This window comes from Mya arenaria, chromosome 12 (genome assembly GCF_026914265.1).
Source record: "Mya arenaria isolate MELC-2E11 chromosome 12, ASM2691426v1".
Taxonomy (NCBI): domain Eukaryota; kingdom Metazoa; phylum Mollusca; class Bivalvia; order Myida; family Myidae; genus Mya; species Mya arenaria.
The window spans coordinates 63,069,819-63,089,350 of record NC_069133.1 but is presented as its reverse complement, the minus strand read 5'-3'; the positions used below and the strand labels follow the sequence as shown (position 1 = coordinate 63,089,350).

General features: G+C 34.9%; 1 protein-coding gene across 1 annotated transcript; it reads right to left on the bottom strand.

Annotated features, from left to right (window-relative positions):
• Positions 1-53: 53 nt before the first annotated feature.
• Positions 54-19,519, bottom strand: LOC128211459 (uncharacterized). The gene is made up of 6 exons (XM_052916272.1): positions 19,391-19,519; positions 14,613-14,784; positions 13,940-13,966; positions 12,844-13,038; positions 4,799-4,978; positions 54-517 (listed from the first exon to the last, which is right to left on the bottom strand). Exons 2-6 carry the CDS (start codon positions 14,768-14,770, stop codon positions 436-438), a joined length of 642 nt encoding a protein of 213 aa, XP_052772232.1. The 5' UTR covers positions 14,771-14,784; positions 19,391-19,519; the 3' UTR covers positions 54-435.
• Between the last annotated feature and the right edge of the window lie 13 nt (positions 19,520-19,532).

Genomic DNA, 19,532 nt, shown 5'->3' with positions numbered 1-19,532 from the left:
ATAGATCTATTGTCCGAGTTCCTCACAGGGTACCACATAACAAGTTGTATGGATGTATGTTCATGTTACCTATTTTTATTGTACGAGTTTTTCACAAGGTACCACAAAACATGCTGAATGTCTGATAAATCTATTGTACCAGTTATTCACTGGGTATGTTCATGTCAAGTAGTTCAGTTGTGTGAGCTATTTTTACACTTAACACACCATTGATTATCTATTATGTGTTCTATTGTATAAAAGCACAATTAATCTATGTTAAAAAGAATAAATGCATGCCATTGTTCATGTAAATGTTTTGTAACGTAAAATAACACAAAAAGTTCATGTTAAACAATGTTCATCATGTCATTGCTCATGTTGTATGTGTTTTATTGTATCAAAGCATGATTAGTTCATGTTAAACAATGCTTAACAAGCTATTGCTCATGTGTTCTATTGTATGAGTCTCTCACTGGGTGAACCAGCAGATGTGCTGGCCGTCATTGCCTCGTGGTTCAACTCTGCATACTCCACCCTGGAAATGAGAATATATGTGTACATAGTAGTTATAACACAGTGCATACAAGTTAAAGGTGATGTAAGAGGGCCATTCGTTATATATATATATATTAGTGTTGTGCCGATGATAATCGACAATTGATCAGAAAGGCCTACGTTGGCAACAATCAATAGTGAAATTTGAACAATCGATAATAGAAACAAGGGATGTAACCACTACCGACTACCAGTAACAATTTTGACATGAAAATATGTTTTGTTTCTGGTTAATGCTAGTAAATGTTGAAATGTCAAGGTGTTACTATGTTAAGTTATCTAGTCGTATTCCTATCAAGTCAGTAAGTCACTACAGTACCTTATAACAAGTTTTATTTGTAATTTAACTATTAAAGGATTGGCTCTAAACTTCTCATGTTTATGGTTTAAAAGTGATTTTTTTAAAAATGTTACCATTTACTTTTTACCATGTAAGAATTTAGTTTTCTCAGTTTTCTGAGGTGTTCTTGTAAAACGTATAGAATTTTCAACTGCTTGTTGTACTTGTTACTGACTGATTATTAAAAAGAAATTGATATCTTTCTTTGTGTTTATTTTACACATGTATACAATACTAAATGTAAGACAAAATTAGAGCCTGTGGACTCATCTCCTGTAAAAGAAACTTGTAAACACTAAAGGATAGTTGTGTTCTGAATAAATAATGTAACCCATACAAAGAAATGTACAAACAATATTGTAAGGGAACATTGTTGCTTAAAACTGATGCATGTACTGTATCTGTATGCCTTAAATATGATGACCAAAGATATTTAAATAATGATTAAATCAATGAATAATCAATCGTTCATTGATCCGTTTCATAAACCAATTATCAATAGTAACTTTTCTATCCGATTTCAAACACTAATATTATATGTATATATCTTCACTAAATCTAACATAATTAAAACAAGTAGCATTTATAAATATCACAGAAATCATTAGAATCTTTCAGGTACATTAATTATGCTTGGTTTAACTATATTTTAACTAGAAATGTGTCCATAGGACACGGATGCCCCCACTTCGATTTTTTGTCACAGAAAATAAGCCATAATGATTATTCAGGATAATCTGCACAAGGGCAAATCCTTTTCAAAAATTAGATCGGATAAGATATTTTTTAAGTATTGTTGGGAAATAAAGGGCCCTAACTCCTAAATGATTAAAGCGATTTCCATGGCTATCGAACTTGATCAAGGTATTATGGTCACAAACATGTGTTAAAAGTTTGGTGAGGATTGGACAAACAGTTTTCAAGAATTAGATCGGAAACAATCTTCGGGACATATTTTTCAAGTCTTTTTTTGCAAATAAAGGGCCGTAACTCCTAAATGACAAAAGCGATTTCCATGGCTATCGAACTTGATCAAGATATTATGGTCACAATCATGTATGTAAAGTTTGGTGAGGATTGGACACATACTTTTCAAGAATTAGATTGGAAACATATATTTTTGAAGTATTTTTGGCAAAAAAGGGCCGTAACTCCTAAATGACTAAAGCGATTTCCATGACTATCGAACTTGATCAAGATATTATGGTCACAAACATGTGTTTAAAGTTTGGTGAGGATTGGACAAACGGTTTTCAAGAATTAGATCGGAAACAATCTTCGGGACGTACGTACGTACAGACAGACAGACAGACGGACAGACGTACGTACGGACAAGGCAACCCTATATGCCGCCACTTTGTGGGGGCATAAAAATGTTGAGGTAGAGAAGGACAGCGTAACCCGACAACGTTGTTTTCATTTGTGCAAAATACCATTATTCAGCTTCAAAATAAATTTAGCTAAATATGTATTGGTATTTAATTTCTAAATAAGACTTTGACAACAGAATTACAGCAGTCTTAACAATATAACCATTGCAAAGTTACATCCACCATGCAGTCCCTGTTGTATGTAGTTTGTTTGCATATTGAGCACAGCATGCAGAGACGACGTCCTTTTTCAGGTTTTTCAATTAGCACTTGGCGGTTGTTGTTTTGTTGATGTATATAAAAAGTTGGAAATGGTATGATAACTTCAAACTGTGACATTTGACAAATATGATAGCTGCATCTATAATGTAATTTTAGAGCACTTGTAAACAGAAAAATTAACAGATTTAACAGATACTGTGAAAGCATTTATATTCGTTGGCATGAATTTTCGTGGTTTTCCAAAATTTTACATTTTCATGGGAACTTGAATTTGTGGTTTTTCATTTTTGAAAAAAAATCTGAAACTGTAATTGTCCTAAATTGTCTGCATAATCTCCACGCGCTGGGTACACGATTTCCGTCTTCTACGTCACACGGTTTATGACACTCACAATAGAGGTACGACATGCCAATTAGTGCAAATATCCATGTCAATTATTGATTTAATCAGAAATTAAGGTCATAAAAGAAGATGTACCCTGATCAAAGATATAGATAGGCAAAGACATTGAATACTGATTAAGAATTTTGCAAACTGTGAAAACACCGAGAAGGTGCATATATTTGAGTGAACAATCAATGTAATCAATTAAATATTTCATTAAAGAAAAAAATCGAGTACCGACACACAACACACACATCCTGTAAATCAGCAGATTTTTATGAACAGCACACGTTACATCACGTGTTTCTGTCATTTGTTTCATAAAAAAATCAATGAATTCATTTTGCTTGTTAAAGGAAGATATAATATATTAACAAAACAATAATAGTAAGATATACTGCGAGTTCTGTATTTACGCTGTATACCGCTGTATACTGCGACCTCTGTAAAGAATAAACTAGAGTATGTACATAACAAGGCAATTGAAATAGTGAATAAAGGGTCTATATTTCATGGGATCTTGAATTCGTGGATCACCCCGACCCCGAAAACCATGAACATTAATGTCCCACGAACATTAATTATTACACAGTATAAGAATTTATCGGAAATAGTGAAGACTGCCTTAAATGGCCTTAATAACTGATACATTCTATAGACAGTTATTAAATGATTGGTATTTGTTAAAATCATTTTATTTAGCACTTAAGACAAATAAAGCACCTATTTTTATACTTTTTGCAAAAAGCCAGGGTTGGCCACTCCCTGAGCCTTTCTTATTTCACAGTTCTCTTTATTATTTATTCAAAACTTTTTATTGTTCTAATACATTACTATTCCTGAGACACTAGGGATACAAAGATCATCGAGTATTGTCCAAAATTGATTGTTTACGAATGAGGTGGACTATTATCAGTTGCATTATCAGGAAATTGATATATCGCTATGTATTCTATTAAAATCAGGAAGATATAGCACAACAACAGTATAAATTAGTTTTGTATTCACTTAAAAACCTCAAGATTATCATTGAAATAAAAATTCTTTTCGCTTTATAAATGTTCTTTCATTGTTAAGTTAACTTGTAAACATTTTATTTCAGTTTGTCGCTCTTGTATACCATTGAAATCTTTACATTTCCATTAACCTTTTATTGCAGTTACATTAATAAAAATTGATGGAAATGGCTTGAACAATTATACCGATGATTTATTAAATTTTAGACCAATTTTACCAGACACACACTCTACATACAAACATTTTGTTCTGAGTGGAATATACTTTTTACACACACTAATATGAAATGTATATCAGAAAGCTCTGTTCTTATTGCGCAGTAAGAATGTGATTGTCTGTTGTCTTATTGCACAGTTAGAGTGTGATTGTCTGTTCTTATTGCACAGTTAGAGTGTGATTGTCTGTTCTTATTGCACAGTTAGAGTGTGATTGTCTGTTCTTATTGCACAGTTAGAGTGTGATTGTCTGTTCTTATTGCACAGTTAGAGTGTGATTGTCTGTTCTTATTGCACAGTTAGAGTGTGATTGTCTGTTCTTATTGCACAGTTAGAGTGTGATTGTCTGTTCTTATTGCACAGTTAGAATGTGATTGTCTGTTCTTATTGCACAGTTAGAGTGTGATTGTCTGTTCTTATTGCACAGTTAGAGTGTGATTGTCTGTTCTTATTGCACAGTTAGAGTGTGATTGTCTGTTCTTATTGCACAGTTAGAATGTGATTGTCTGTTCTTATTGCACAGTTAGAATGTGATTGTCTGTTCTTATTGCACAGTTAGAATGTGATTGTCTATTCTAATTGCACAGTTAGAATGTGATTGTCTGTATTTATTGCACAGTTAGAATGTGATTGTCAGCTGGTGGAGGCTTGACTGGTGGAGGATGGACATAGAGGTTCAGTCAGGTATACAAACAAAACATTTTTGTCTTACCCAGATCCCTGCGCTTGCATGCTTGACTGACTTTGTTTCCTTCCTGATTCCTGTTGTTGCTCAGATGTTGGAACAGATTCTTTATACTCTGTGCTTGTTTGTAGGCCATCTGCAGCCGCTTGTAGAACATCTGTAAGGGAACGCCTTGTCATCTGATGACGCTGACGCCTATCCCGATCTCTGCAATAAACATCCAATTGATTTATTTCTTAAATAACTTGGGAACCTTTCATGGCAACAATGTTAGCTGTTGATGTTCCGAGCTTGTTTGTAAGCCAACTGCAGCTGCTTGTGGAGAATATGTCAATGAACACCTTGACAATTGGTGATGTATTTTCGATCAATGCTTCTGGAAGTGAAAATGAGGTTTTTATCAAATCTCTGATTCCCATGGTTATGCAGATGTTGATGTTTTTAACTTGTTTGTTACCAATCTCAAGTCAGGAAACTCATTTAAATAGCTGATATCAGATAAATAATAATCTTGCATCTGACAGATATGGAAAGGGATATTGGACCTATACTTCTTTGCCCTCCAATATCATGACAGATATAGAAAGGGATATCACACCTATACTTCTTTGCCCTCCAATATCATGACAGATATAGAAAGGGATATCGCACCTATACTTCTTCGCCCTCCAATATCATGACAGATATAGAAAGGGATATCGCACCTATACTTCTTCGCCCTCCAATATCATGACAGATATAGAAAGGGATATCGCACCTATACTTCTTCGCCCTCCAATATCATGAGATATAGAAAGGGATATCGCACCTATACTTCTTCGCCCTCCAATATCATGACAGATATAGAAAGGGATATCGCACCTATACTTCTTCGCCCTCCAATATCATGACAGATATAGAAAGGGATATCGCACCTATACTTCTTCGCCCTCCAATATCATGACAGATATAGAAAGGGATATGGCACCTATACTTCTTCGCCCTCCAATATTATGTCCACTATACCTTGGACCCATATCAGATCTAAATCAGCAAAATATTTGTCCATTCTAATCGGACCAACTAAAGACTTCCAAATATGAAATAAGGTGGCATAGATGTGACTTACCTGGATTTTTATCTCGTTAAAATCACTTAAGTATCTCGATAAAACAACTTGAAGTATTGTTTATATAAACAGTCACTAGCAATTTCATCTTGTAACATGCTGATTTACAATATATTACTTTTTGATGAAGTGAAATAGTAAACAAGAAATTTCTAAATAAATATGTTTACTAATGTTTAACATTAATCCCCTTGAGACGACCCCCTGATATAAATTTAATTTCATGACATCACAACAAGTGTGTATATGGCATTTATGATATACAGGAAAACAGAGAGTTCAATTTGGATACCGACTTTTAATATATATGCAGACTAGAAAACTAGCGGACGTTCATTAATTCGTACATCTTGTTCAATGAAACATGTATATATCTTCTGTATACGTGCACGTACATGCATAGTTCATTTACTAGAATGTGTAATAAATGGCATCATTTGGTTTTTTATGTCCCATGTACATGTTTACAACAATCTGGAACATGGCAGCCTTAGTCAACTGGGAGCCCGTTTAATGTTGCTCACAGAAGATGGTTATTTTTGTTGGTGCTGAGGTGGGGGATCAATACTGCGACCATTTGATTGATAGGCAAGACTGTCTTACCACAAGACCATGGATCCACACACATATTTAAACAAAAGGGAAGAGTAGAAGCTACCAATGAGAAGTAAGTGATAATAATCAACCAATGAAATTCAAATGAAAGTATTAAATTAATAGAAAAATAGTCCAAAAGTAAAGTTTAAGCAATCAGATCAAGATCTTAGTAAATTGTGGTGATAATAATAAAAATGAGGAAACAGTTAATATCTAAATTGCAATTAGAATTTCTCAGAATAGAACATGCAAAAACTGAATATGAAATGAAATACCTTAAATAAATTAAATAATAAAAGAAAAACACACAGTTGTCATTGGAAACAAAAGCGGATGTCTCCCACGTCATCATGCTTGTCTCATTCTGTTCCACGCCATTTGACATTGGGAGATATGGTGTGGTTTGTGGGTGTTTTTGTCAATGAGGTAGACATTTTACTCAAGTTTGATGAAAATCCTTCTGGGGGTTTCGGAGATACAGAGTGGGTGTGAACTCAATGACTTGAACCTTGAACTGTATCCTTGACCTTGAGCTATCACTCCTGTAATCTGGGTTCTGCACGTTGTCTCAATGTGTGAGCATTTGACCATGAGTCTCATGAAAATGCTTCAAAGGGTTTCCGAAAACAGAGCAGACACGAAATCTACGACTCAAACCTTTCTCCTTGAACATTGACCTTCACCCTGACCCAGTGCATCCGTCATGTTGTTTCTATACAATGTCTTGATGTGGTAAGCATTTGAAGTTTCATGAAAATCCTTCCAAGTTTGTGTTCTTATTTATTACATGTAGTTCCCTGTAAGGAACATGTAATTCCTTGTAAAGTACATGCAAGTCCCTGTTAAGACAGGCTGTGAAAGAATTCAGGAGCACAAAACATTCTAGCCATTAGAACCAGCAAAATCCTAGACCTAAAAGATAACAACTGCAGACCATATTTTACCTGGAGATTGAAGGTGACTACATGTAGATAACAGTAACGTCAAACTTGTTCACTTGAACTCAAAGGGACCGGCGAAAATACCACGAGCCTCGGAAAATTCGAGCCAAGCGGGAATGTTTACCTAAAGTTTCAAGAAATTGGTCCTGTACATCTAGTTTTAACCAACAACGATTTCAAGCCAAGCGATTTCGAGCCAAAGGGTTTCGACAGTATTAGCCTATTTCTTATGTTACCTATAAGGATCTGGAGTTAATTCATCATTGCAATTCTTCAACGTCCAAGAGAGATTCTGCAGACACCTGACCTGTGGCAATATCTGCAGACAATTTAGAAGCTGATCTCATTCATATATCAAACCAATTTAAACAAGAACGCCAAAGGACCTGTATCGCTCACCTGAGAAGCATACCCCATATTCACTTGACCCCAAATTCATAAATACAAACAATCTGACCAAATTCCAAGAAAATTGGGTAAAAAGTGGGAAAATATAAGGCCAAAATAATATACACAGCTTCAGACAGGAAGGTGGCTAGAGATACAGACACACCCTTAATATCAGTTTTAAAATGCATTGCCTTTACAAAACTGATGAGAAATGGTCTGGCAGAGGCCCTTTGAATTCTTAGCTGGCGAGTTAAAAAAACTGGCCTAGCTACGTCTTGACAGATATAGCAAGGGGAACCTGTATTCCACATTTTCACTGGCTTACAAACCTAACTCCATACAAAAATAATGAGCTAATTGGATTTGAGGACTGATTTCACTTCAATGGGCTACTGAAACACATCAGGGATACTCTGGGTAATGTCTTTGATAGCAATGTGTTTTTAACATTAATTTCCATCTAGACTGGCCAGTGTTTTTGTTGTTCTGTCAAAACCTATTATCAACAATACCTCCATTTCTAAAAAAAAATCATAAATATATGGTGCCAAATGTGGAGTGCGAATAACCATATCTTTTCACTAAGTGAGCATTTTGTGACCAGGTGAGCTACTAAAAGCAACAATAAGACATTAGTGATAGCAACGCAATTTGTGATTAATGTATACAAATCCTATTATGTGCACCGCCAGTATCTCCCTTATGCAGTTTCAGCAATAGCCTTGCACATCTTGATTTACTATTATGGAAATGAAGCAATCTAGCGGCATCATGAGACAGAAAAGCAATCTTGTTGAGTGTCTATTGTTCTTGATGACTGCTTGAATGGACCGACCATCACCCTTTTCTACGCATTTCTTGTCCGATTTCTGTACCATCTAGATATAGGCCATGGCTCACACGCTTGAAATTGAACTCTAAATGAAACTGGGACTTCTTAACAATATTGCATTTCTAACTTAATGCTGCTCTCTCACAGATTGATAGTTTTGACAACTTTTTTGTCTTTGAATGAGCTAATTTTTGCATATTAAATGTCTGGAAACCAGTGATATAAGACTGCTGAAACAATATCAAATAACAGTTTATCCAATTTATGTCCAAAAATAGATGTTTTATGGCTAAAAGCGTAACTAACACTTTACGAAATATGTTCAGCAGTTTACCAAATGAATGAGATATTGTTGTGGGTTATCTAATATGACTGAATGAAAAGCATTCATGCCAAAATAAGCCGATTCTGAGACAAAAAAAGTGTCAAAACTTACTCCCTTTAAAACCTTTAATTCAAACACCCTTTATCACTGTTTCAAATTTATTTTTAGGTCCCGACATTATTATTTTTTTGTTTAATTAAAACTTTCATCAATTATCCGAAATGGCTATTTCAAAATTAAAATTATGTCATGATTTGGTATTTCCCAACTATTTAGCAGTCTTTGTTTCAAACTCGGTCATCTCGTAGTTTTCACACCATAGAACACAGGCATCACTTTGAGGTGATAATGAAGCAATTAAGCACTTGTTAAAGATCATTGAGCAAGCGTTAGTAACAAACATAGATGTCAGATAATGAGCGATTTATTTTGGGTGGTGTAGTTTGTATATAATCACTGATTTACACAATCTGAATATATTAGTTGTGGATCCCAGGTCTAGTCGTTACACACTGTCAATCCAGGGGTCAAGTGTGTGATTCCCTGCTGCACAACATAAAAGAACTACCGGTACTTATCGTCTTCAAGGAAAAGGGATGTTAAATGGAAGTCCTGGTTATAGTGCTTTAACACTGCTGCACATTAATGAACTTCTTATCGTCTTCAAGGAAGAGGGATGTTAAAGAAAGTCCCGTGTTATAGTGCTTTAAAGCTGCACTCTCACAGATATACCATTTTTACAACTTTTTTTATTTTTTGTCTTGGAAAGAGCAAATTTTTGCATAAATATCGGCAAACCAATGATACAAGTTTGCCGACAAAAAATCAGATCGTAGATGTTCATATTTCCGATCGAAAATTTATGTTTTATGGCTAAAACCGTTACTAACGGTTTAAGAAAAATGCATAAAAGATCATTTTTTAACTTAAATATTCAAATCTACGATCTCTTTTTTCGTCAGCAGTCTTATATATAACTGGTTTCCATGGATTCTCACAAATTGTCTCGTTCCAAGACAAAAAATAAAAAAGTTGTCAAAACGTTCAATCTGTGAGAGTGCATCTTTAACGCTGGTTCACATCAAAGAACTTCTTATCGTCTTCAAGGAAGAGGGATGTTAAATGGAAGACCTGTGTTATAGTGCTTTAACACTGGTGCACAATAAAGAACTACTTATCGACTTCATTGAGGACGGATGTTAAATGGAAGTCCTGTGTTATAGTGCTTACACTGGTGCTCTTAAAGAACTAGGGTAGCTCTAACCAGGGTTATATCCTCCGCTGGGGTGAAAGATTCCTCGGAATTCTGATCCTTTTGGTATCGGAGGATAAAAAAACAGGATTTTTTTTTTAAGGAAATTTTACAACAGGCAGTAGTGAGAAAATGGTACCAACCTAATGTAAATAAACACCTAAACATGAGAGAAAATGACTTCATGAATTAAAATGAATATTATTATATATATATATATATATATATATATATTATACAATGATATAACAGTGTCTCTTAAAAATATATTGACTTATATAATACTTCTTTCTGTTTAAGTTCTGTATATACAAAAAGATAAAGATTTTCATAGCAATAAATATAGGTAAATACATTTTTTCGTACGAAATTATTCTGCTATAAAAATCCCCCTGAATACTCAGCTTTTCTGAACAAATCCCCTAGAATGGTCTCCAGAAATATCGCATGTATGCCCATAGTTTTGTAAAAAGTGTCCAGAAATTGCATTCCAGTAGATTTTGAAATGATTCAATAAAAAACATTTGCAATATTTTGTTCAATACCTTTATGCTTTTTTTACATATTTTAAGAGCGTTAATGAATTAAGTTTAGAAAAATGCTATGTTCCCTCAACATCTATTCTTTATATTAATAACATTGATTTTTCTTACTCTATTATAAGGATAAAATGCTGATTATTGTAGAAAATCGATATTTACGAAAGAGGTCCCAATTGCATAACCTTGGAATTATTAATCACTTTTTGGCTGTATTCTCTAAAACTGAACAATGAGGTAGAACAGTAGTACAAATTATTTTATTAAAAAGGTAGCTAAAACACTCGGGCATAACATTGAAAAGCAACTTCTAAAAAACCAAAATACAGCAGAAGAATTGCGTTCATCGCACTGTACATTTACCGGTATAAACATTTAAACCAAGCTGGTTAACTTACGTTAATTCTAATTGTTTTCATGACATTTCAATGAAATTTTAATTTTGTTAATGTCAGATGATTGATAATAATTTAAGACCAATTTTCCATCCCTAAAATTTAACCCCTGAGAAAAATGGTAGTATAATTCAACTCCAAATGGACAAAAGGGAGACAAGCCAATCTTAAACTTACGTTTAGCTGTAAAGCATATTTACACATGGAAGTGATGTTACATGTCATATTGTCATAAGGTCACATTTTCACCGTTCTTTACCATCATTCACGGTTATTTAATACAATATAACTCAATACTTCAAATCTTGATCAGAGAGTAAAAATTGACCCAAGACAACCACTTTTCTGACAGGATTAGCACAGACAATTGGCTAGGGAATCTGCCAGCTCACAAAAAAAATACACTGGGCCTTCACAGTAATTTCATATTTTTTTGACCAAGTACAAACCAAAAATAAATACAAAACTGCTTTACCGATAAATAAAACAATCTCTTCATGTAAATAGCAGTCAATACTGCTAAGTGTGACATCATTGGATGTTTTAGAATCTAGTCTCCGACCTCTCTACTGTAATTGGTTAATTAAGTACATTGTACATACAGAAAAGCCAGTCTCCATTGACAGTTTGATTATCTGATGTGTAAGAATATTGTCAGCACTTAACTTTATGAACGATTAATGAATAACAACATAATTTTAAATAAAATCAACCTTTTCCGTAAAACTGATTTTAGTATGACCAAAAATTCTGCCACACATTTTTGTGATGTAAAATTTGTAGGCGGTGCTTCAGAGTCATTTCCCCAATAGAAATAGTAAAGCTTGACAATGTATGGCTTCAAACAGACAATACATAGCTTCTAAATTATTGTAAGAAAAAAATGCAGAACACCCTGTTTTGGTGGTAGATGCTTGTCACCTGATAAAAAAAGTTTTAATATTGAATGCTGCACAATGATCTCATACATTGAAACATACTCGTTGAACAGTCCTAAACCACAGGCAAGTGGTGAACGAGCTCATTTCCTCTGCCTCAGATAGGCAGTCATAAGCTATGGCTTTATGAAAATATATGATAAAAATATTGACCAGTCGCCAAAGCAATTTACTGCAACTTTAGGCCATAAGGGGAGGTTTTTTAGTTGATCCATTAAGCAATGCAGTCAGGTGCTTTTATTTATTTATAAAATATAATACTGTAATTGGTTTACCCGTTGATTGCTAATTGGTAACTGGTCAATTGCCTGCTTGTTCATAAGTAATATATGAAATAAATTTAAAATATTTACAATTAAAGAAATGCATCAAATCAACTGCATGTTTGTAAATGAAAGTATGTTTCCTATTTAATTTTAGTCTAGTTTAATGAGCCTTGACCAAGGTCGTATAGACACAAAACAAATATGACAAGGACACGACCCTTACCTGCACATCAGTGAACTAGTTTGAGCCTGGGCCAAGGTCGTATAGACACAAGGGCCAAGGTCATATAGACCAGAGATAAATATGGCAAAAAACACAACCGTAACATAAACATCAGTGAACTACCGGTAGTTTTTATTCAAAACTGAAAAAAGTAGACCCACTTTTTCCTAGTGATATTGCATTGGCCAATGCGTGCCCCATTTCTGCTTTATGAAATCACTTGATGATAAATGACATTTATTTTTTGGCTTGAAAATCTTTGAAACCTTTGCAAAGTGCCTGGAGCGCTGGAGGTTGCATGTCCCGTCCGTCTGTACCTCTGTTCCCCGTCCATGTTTAATGAGGCCGTCCTGTACTCTCGATCTGCACGAGCTGACAACAGGGGTGTGTCCCGATTCCTGGACAGGTGGCGGAGATTCAGAGAGGCACGACGTATCGAGTTGTACTGAAGCAACTGGGTCCTGGTAACACAGGTAATTGCTAAATGAATTTGTATACATAAATGATACATTGCTGTAGTATCTGGCCCTTTCCTAGGCATTTTTTAATCAAGTACCGCTATTTATGCACCTAAATTGGGGGAAATTTATGATTATTTAATTTAGGAATGAAATTTCCAGAGTTAACTTAATGATGGGAGTAAACAATTCTAGTTGTCACTCAACTTTTCAAATGACCAATTAAGATATCATATTTTCTGCATATTTTTAATGAATTTTCTCTTTGGGAACCTGTCAGAATATCTGACCTGTGGGTACAATGGTAGCCTAGAAAAAAGACTAGATAATGTATTAATTATGCTCATTGAGGGCACTACAAAACTCATTTACAAGCCAGAAACAAAGTGAGAAGGCTTTTTCTTTGGTTGATGATGTGCTGTCTACATGTGCCATGGGTATAACATGACCATTTCGGGATCTATCACTGCATTGATCAATCTTATAGGTGCCTTTGTCCTAGAGGAAGAATTTTCACGGTAAGGGTGGCGGGGCCCTTTTTTAGGGGAAAATAGCCTTGTTTTGGCAAAAAGGGGAAAACACTTACATGGTTCATATAATGTTCAACTTGTTTCCAACCTTTTATTCAATAAATTATAGAAATATTATACATAATATATAATATGGCTCTATATTACTATATATGCTAATTTTTTAAAGATCTATGGCCCTTTAAAAAAAAGAGAAATATATATAAAAATTATAAAAAAAATTAAAGGTGATTTTTTTACCTCGGTAGGGAAAAAAATTATACTTTTACAGGAGGGGAGTGGGGCTAAATGGGGCAGGAATTTGGCCTAAAATGTCCAGATTGTGGCTCTTATTTGTATTTCTTTAAATTTTCACAAAAATTATAGATACTTACTCATCTGTCAGAATATCACTTTTCTTCCTGGAAATAAATATAAATATGTATGTGAACATGATCTCTGCCATTACTTTGTACATGTATATTATTCGTGTCGAAAACCTCTATAAAGAGGATGTAGCAAATAGATTTTCCAATAATATTTCATATATTTCATCAAACATGACTTTTCTATAATCACCTTGATTAGGGATTGATACCAGGGTTATTGGAATCAATGTAAAAATAAAAATTGTAACACACTATCATTAATTGATTCATACCAGTACCACCATACAGTATCTCAATCTGACTTACAGACCTTGGTTCAATATATTGAACGCTCAGTCTTAGGCCAAGAAAAACTAATCAGTCTTAGGCCAAGAAAAACTAATCATCAGTTTCTATGGCCTACTTAAAAGAATCAGTTGTATTTTTTTCTTTCAACACTGTAGCCATTTATGCACTTCAAATGTGTGAAAAATGAAATAAGTTGTTGAACAAAATAATACTAACAGATTTTAATATTACAATGCAAACATTTTCTTGAAAACATTTCTTCTCAAAACTTTCTATTTAAGCCTCTCAAAGAAGTGGAGCAAAGATTATGGATGTGAATGATGATGTGCTGAAGAAACTAATAATTTTTATTGTCGTATCTATTGAGCAGACATTTCTAAGTACTCAGTACCTTTTACATGTATTACAGCACATGAGAATGCTTGTAATGAATACAATAGTGAAGAGGACGGCCCCAGGGATGACCACGATGTAGACAAACTCCCAGAACATGTCTCGACATCGCCCATCCAGATCACAATCCATCTCAGAATATGTACTGTACTCCATTTCTTTCTGTGTTACTGGAAAAAATCATTTATTATTATTATTATTATTATTATTTACCAGACTTCTCAAGCACTTTTTTCATGTACATTAACACGTTCAAAAGTACTGTACAGAATTACTAGAATGTTACAATATTTAAAAAGATAAAAATAAAAATATTTAAAAAATTAAAACATCAATATTACTCAAGTCACAGATTAAATTCAAATGTAAAATAAGAGTTAAAAAGACACACATAAAAATAAGATACAGATAAGACTCAAGACTCTAAAGCGACAAGGTTATCCAAATAATTAGTCCAGATAAAACTTCTTAAAAAAGTGAGTTTTAAGTGCTCTTTTAAACACTGGCAGAGTTTCACAGCTTCTAAGTGTTCTAGGTAGGGCATTCCAGAGTTTAGGGGCTGCCGTCATGAATGCACGATCACCATAAGTCACAGTCCTACTACGCGGTACAACCAGTGTTAAACAATCATTTTGGGACCTAAGTTGTCTGGATGGGATATAAATGTCTAGCATGTTGCGTATGTAAGTAGGGGCCTGTCCGTGAAGCGCTTTAAACACAGTAGTGAGGATTTTGTACTCAACTCGGATGTGCACCGGAAGCCAATGTAGTTCCTTTAACACAGGGGTTATGTGGCTGTTACGTGGTGTCCTGGTGATAACCCGAGCAGCCGTATTTTGAACATTTTGGAGTTTATTGAGAACGTACTTTGGAGATCCACAAAGCAGCGAATTACAATAATCCAGCCTTGATGTCACTAACGTGTTTATCAGGGTTCTGGTTGAGTCAACGGTCAGGTATTTCCGGATTTGACCTATTTGTCGAATTTGCATGAAGCATGAGTGAGAGACAGAGTTTACATGTTGTTCCATGTGTAAGTGAGAATCTAGTACGGCACCAAGGTTTCGAACTGTTGTCGATGGTTTTATAACAGAATCACCTACTCGTATAGTGAGGTCTTCAACTTTACTACGTTTTGGTACAAAGACAATCATTTCAGTTTTGTCAGCATTGAGTTTTAGAAAGTTATTGTTCATCCACAGTACGATGTCATTTAGGCACGATTCAATCCGTTGCAGAGTCTCATTGCGTGAAACAGCTTCCTTTGGTTTAAACGCCATGTACAATTGCGAATCGTCAGCATAGAAATGATATTGAAGTTCATGCTTCCGACAAATCGCACCCACAGGTTTGGTGTACATGATGTTATTCTTGGGGCCAAGAACAGACCCTTGTGGCACAGAAAATGTCAAACATACAGATTTTGACAGTTCTCCATCGATACAGACTGTTTGATGACGCTCGGATAGATACGATTTCATCCATTGTAGAGGTTTGCCTACTATGCCAAAGTGTTGTTCAAGTCGGCAAAGCAGGGTGCTGTGGTCAATCGTATCAAAAGCAGCAGATAAGTCCAACATGACTAGCACCGTAGCCTCATTCTGATCAAGTGAGCGGAGGATGTCATTTTGTACACATAATAAAGCAGATTCTGTTGAATGAAATTGCTTATAAGCAGACTGGCGTTCTTCATGAAGGTTATGTGCAGATAGGTGTCTTTCAAGTTGGGAATCGACAGCTTTCTCGAGAACCTTTGACAAAAACGGTAAATTCGATACAGGCCGGTAGTTTTTCAGTACCTCTTGATCTAATCCTGTCTTCTTGATTAAAGGTCTTACTCTTGAGCTTTTAAAAGCTGGTGGTACATATGCCCTTTCAAGTGAAGTGTTAATGATTTTGGTGATCAATGGTAATAGTTCACCTAAACAATCTTTCAACAGCCATGTTGGAATGGGGTCTAGTTCACAGGATTTGTTAGGAGAATTGCGAATAATCTTTGAGATGTCCATATCAGAGACTACTGAAAAGTTTGAAAATTGCTCTTCATTAAAAGGTGCTTCAGGAACAACAGTGTCTATTTGTTGGTGAGACTTGGTCCAGGCTATATCACTACGTATGCATTCAACCTTATCTACAAAGAAGTCACTAAAGTCTTGTGCTAGAACTTTTGCAGATTTACCAGATGGCAGCACTGCATCTTTGGTATTACCCATCAAATGTTGGGTTACTTTGGTAAGGCCTTTCATGTCATGACCGCAAGACTCTACTTTCTCACTGTAGTAATTGACTTTGGACACATTTAGAAGCTTGTTAGTTACAGCACATTGGTTTCTGTAGATTGCGTGATCTATTGTCAATCCAGTCAACCGCCACTTTCGCTCTAACTGACGTCTTAAATGTTTAGCATCATGAAGTTCTTGGGAATACCACGGATTCATTGGTCTTAGTACAACGGTCTTGGACTTAAGAGGCGCATGTTTGTCAAGAAGGGAATAGAGACCATCGTTGTAAGCATCAACTAGTTCATCAACATTGAGACTATCGTTTACACTATTTAAAATATCTGATTCCAAAATATCGGTTTTAAACTCATCAACATCTATAGACTTTAGCTTTCTGTAAGTCACAGTTTTGCGTACTGGTGGTGGTTTGGACGCACTAGCATTGAAAACCACAGCAAAGTGATCACGAGATGTATTGCCGTTGTTGTCCGGGAGTCCGGGATCAGATATTTCTACATTTGATACCGTTGTGCCTGTATCTCTGGTAATAAGCACATCTAGTATGTGGCCTGCTACATGAGTAGGCTCAGTGACGTGCTGTCTCATACCACACGCTTCCAAAACGCTGTTGAATTTTGACGTGTTAGGGTTTGACCGATTGTCCAGGTGAAAATTAACATCTTAAAGCTGCACTCTCACAGATTTACCATTTTTATAACTTTTTAATTTTTTGTCTTGGAAAGAGCAATTTTTATGTATATATCTGCAAACCAATGATATAAGATTGCTGACAAAAAATCAGATCGTAGATTTTAATATTTCCGTACGAAAATGGTTGATTTAATTGGCCTAAGCCTTTACTTACGGTTTAAGAAAAATATAAAAATCTTTGGTCTATTTTTCGTCAGCAGTCTTACTTAAATGGTTTCCATGGATTTTCGCAAAAATTGGCTAGTTCCAAGACAAAAAATAAAAAAGTTGTCAAAACGTTCAATCTGTGAGAGTGCAGCTTTAAGCTATAACAGTTAAGTCCCAATATCATACTTCAAGTCTTTTGCATACAAAATCCTGAGGGTGTCCAGAGTACTCCATAAAAGCTCTCGACTTACATGTACTACTTACCAAATAAGGCGAATTCTGACTCCCATCAACATGAGTGTAAACACCCTGCCCCTTGCGTACCGAATACCTGAATCCTGCATAACTAAATATTTTTTTTGAGTTTGTATAAGAGTATTAGAGTAGGCCTTAAGACAACAAATGTTTGAATATTTGTACTTAAGTTGGCCTATGCTCTGACAAGTCAAGGAGACTGAGTCAAGGAGTGTGGTACATGTGTGTGATAGAAACCCAGAGTTGGTTTAAGCTTCAATCTAATAATACAATGAGGCCTTAATGAACATGATAACCAGTAATTTGCTATTCAATCATTTTCTTATCATTGGTTCCAAATATGAGGCAATAAAGCCTGAGGAAAATTAGGTATAAAAGCTATCCATATAAGTTCAATTTTGCAAATTAAACATAAGGTGGGCACATTACACTATATTTACACCTCAACTTTCATTCCTTAAATGAACTGCCTTTCGGCAATTGTGTTCATCTTCGGTTATATTCGGATCGTAATTCATTGCATAACAATATACATGAAAGCTATTGATCTTGTTATTGGTTGTATTGTGTCTGCAAGTCCCGTAAAATATAGATCAACATTTTTAAAAGTGTTAGTTTATTATATATATTAAATATATTGGTACCAGAAGTGTTTCAATTTTACGTTTTAATGTGATTTCAAGTGGTTGATCTTTTCCCGCGTTATTGTGACGTCATTTGAAAAAAAATGTTTCCGGTTATAGTCAGGACGTTCTATTTACAGAATGGGTAAGAACGGATTACTGAAAGGTTTTCTTAAATGAAATGAAGTATTTTTTTAACAATTCTTGAATGAAATAATGAACTATTGGTGTAAATATAAGGAATGAATTGCGGGGTTGATGTCATTATCGGGGATATGAACGCAATTGGGTTGGTCAAAGTACGTGTGGAGTCCTTCGGACTCCACACACATTGACCAACCCAATTGCGTTCATACCCGGATAATGACATCAACCCCGCTATTCATTCCTTAAATGGCACACAAAGTTCTCAAAAAAATCATGCATCTGTGGCGCTTAAATACATGACAACTTTCATTTTATATCCTTTTAATTTAAAGCACAAAATAAAAAGACAAATTGGTTGTTTCCAGTTAAAATGGCAAGGAATTTCACCCCATCCAGTGATTGGTATGAAAAGTAGTTGTAACACTTGTGGCTACTTGTGAATACAGCTTTTTATGTACACGCTACATATTGCGATGTTACACTGAAAGTTTAACACAAAGGTTGAGAATGAGAAGGTGTCATTTTTCAGCTGTTATTGTACAAATTAATTATTTCGCTCAAATGTCTTTCTTCCAAAATTTATAAACAACAATAAAAATTCCATTCATATAATGAGATAAATTCACATAATAAAAGTTACCAAGTGATAATGAGCTCAATTGGAAGCTTACCACGTAATTATAAACTTGATCCAATTTCCAAAAACTTGGCTAACTTTCAGCTTCAGCATCCCATTTTCGGTCAAAATCGTGAAATGTCGTGATAAGCCGGAATAATCCGAGAAGATATTGTCGTTTGTGAAGCCAATCAAAG

What these genes read in the sequence shown, in the direction of transcription:
- LOC128211459 (XM_052916272.1), bottom strand. Translation starts at nt 14,770, where the DNA reads ATGGAGTACAGTACATATTCTGAGATGGATTGTGATCTGGATGGGCGA. An exon ending in TGCTGTAATACATGTAAAAG is followed by an intron (nt 13,967 to 14,612) that starts GTACTGAGTACT and finishes ATTTATTTCCAG; the next exon opens with GAAGAAAAGTGATATTCTGA. An exon ending in ATGCAAGCGCAGGGATCTGG is followed by an intron (nt 518 to 4,798) that starts GTAAGACAAAAA and finishes TCTCATTTCCAG; the next exon opens with GGTGGAGTATGCAGAGTTGA.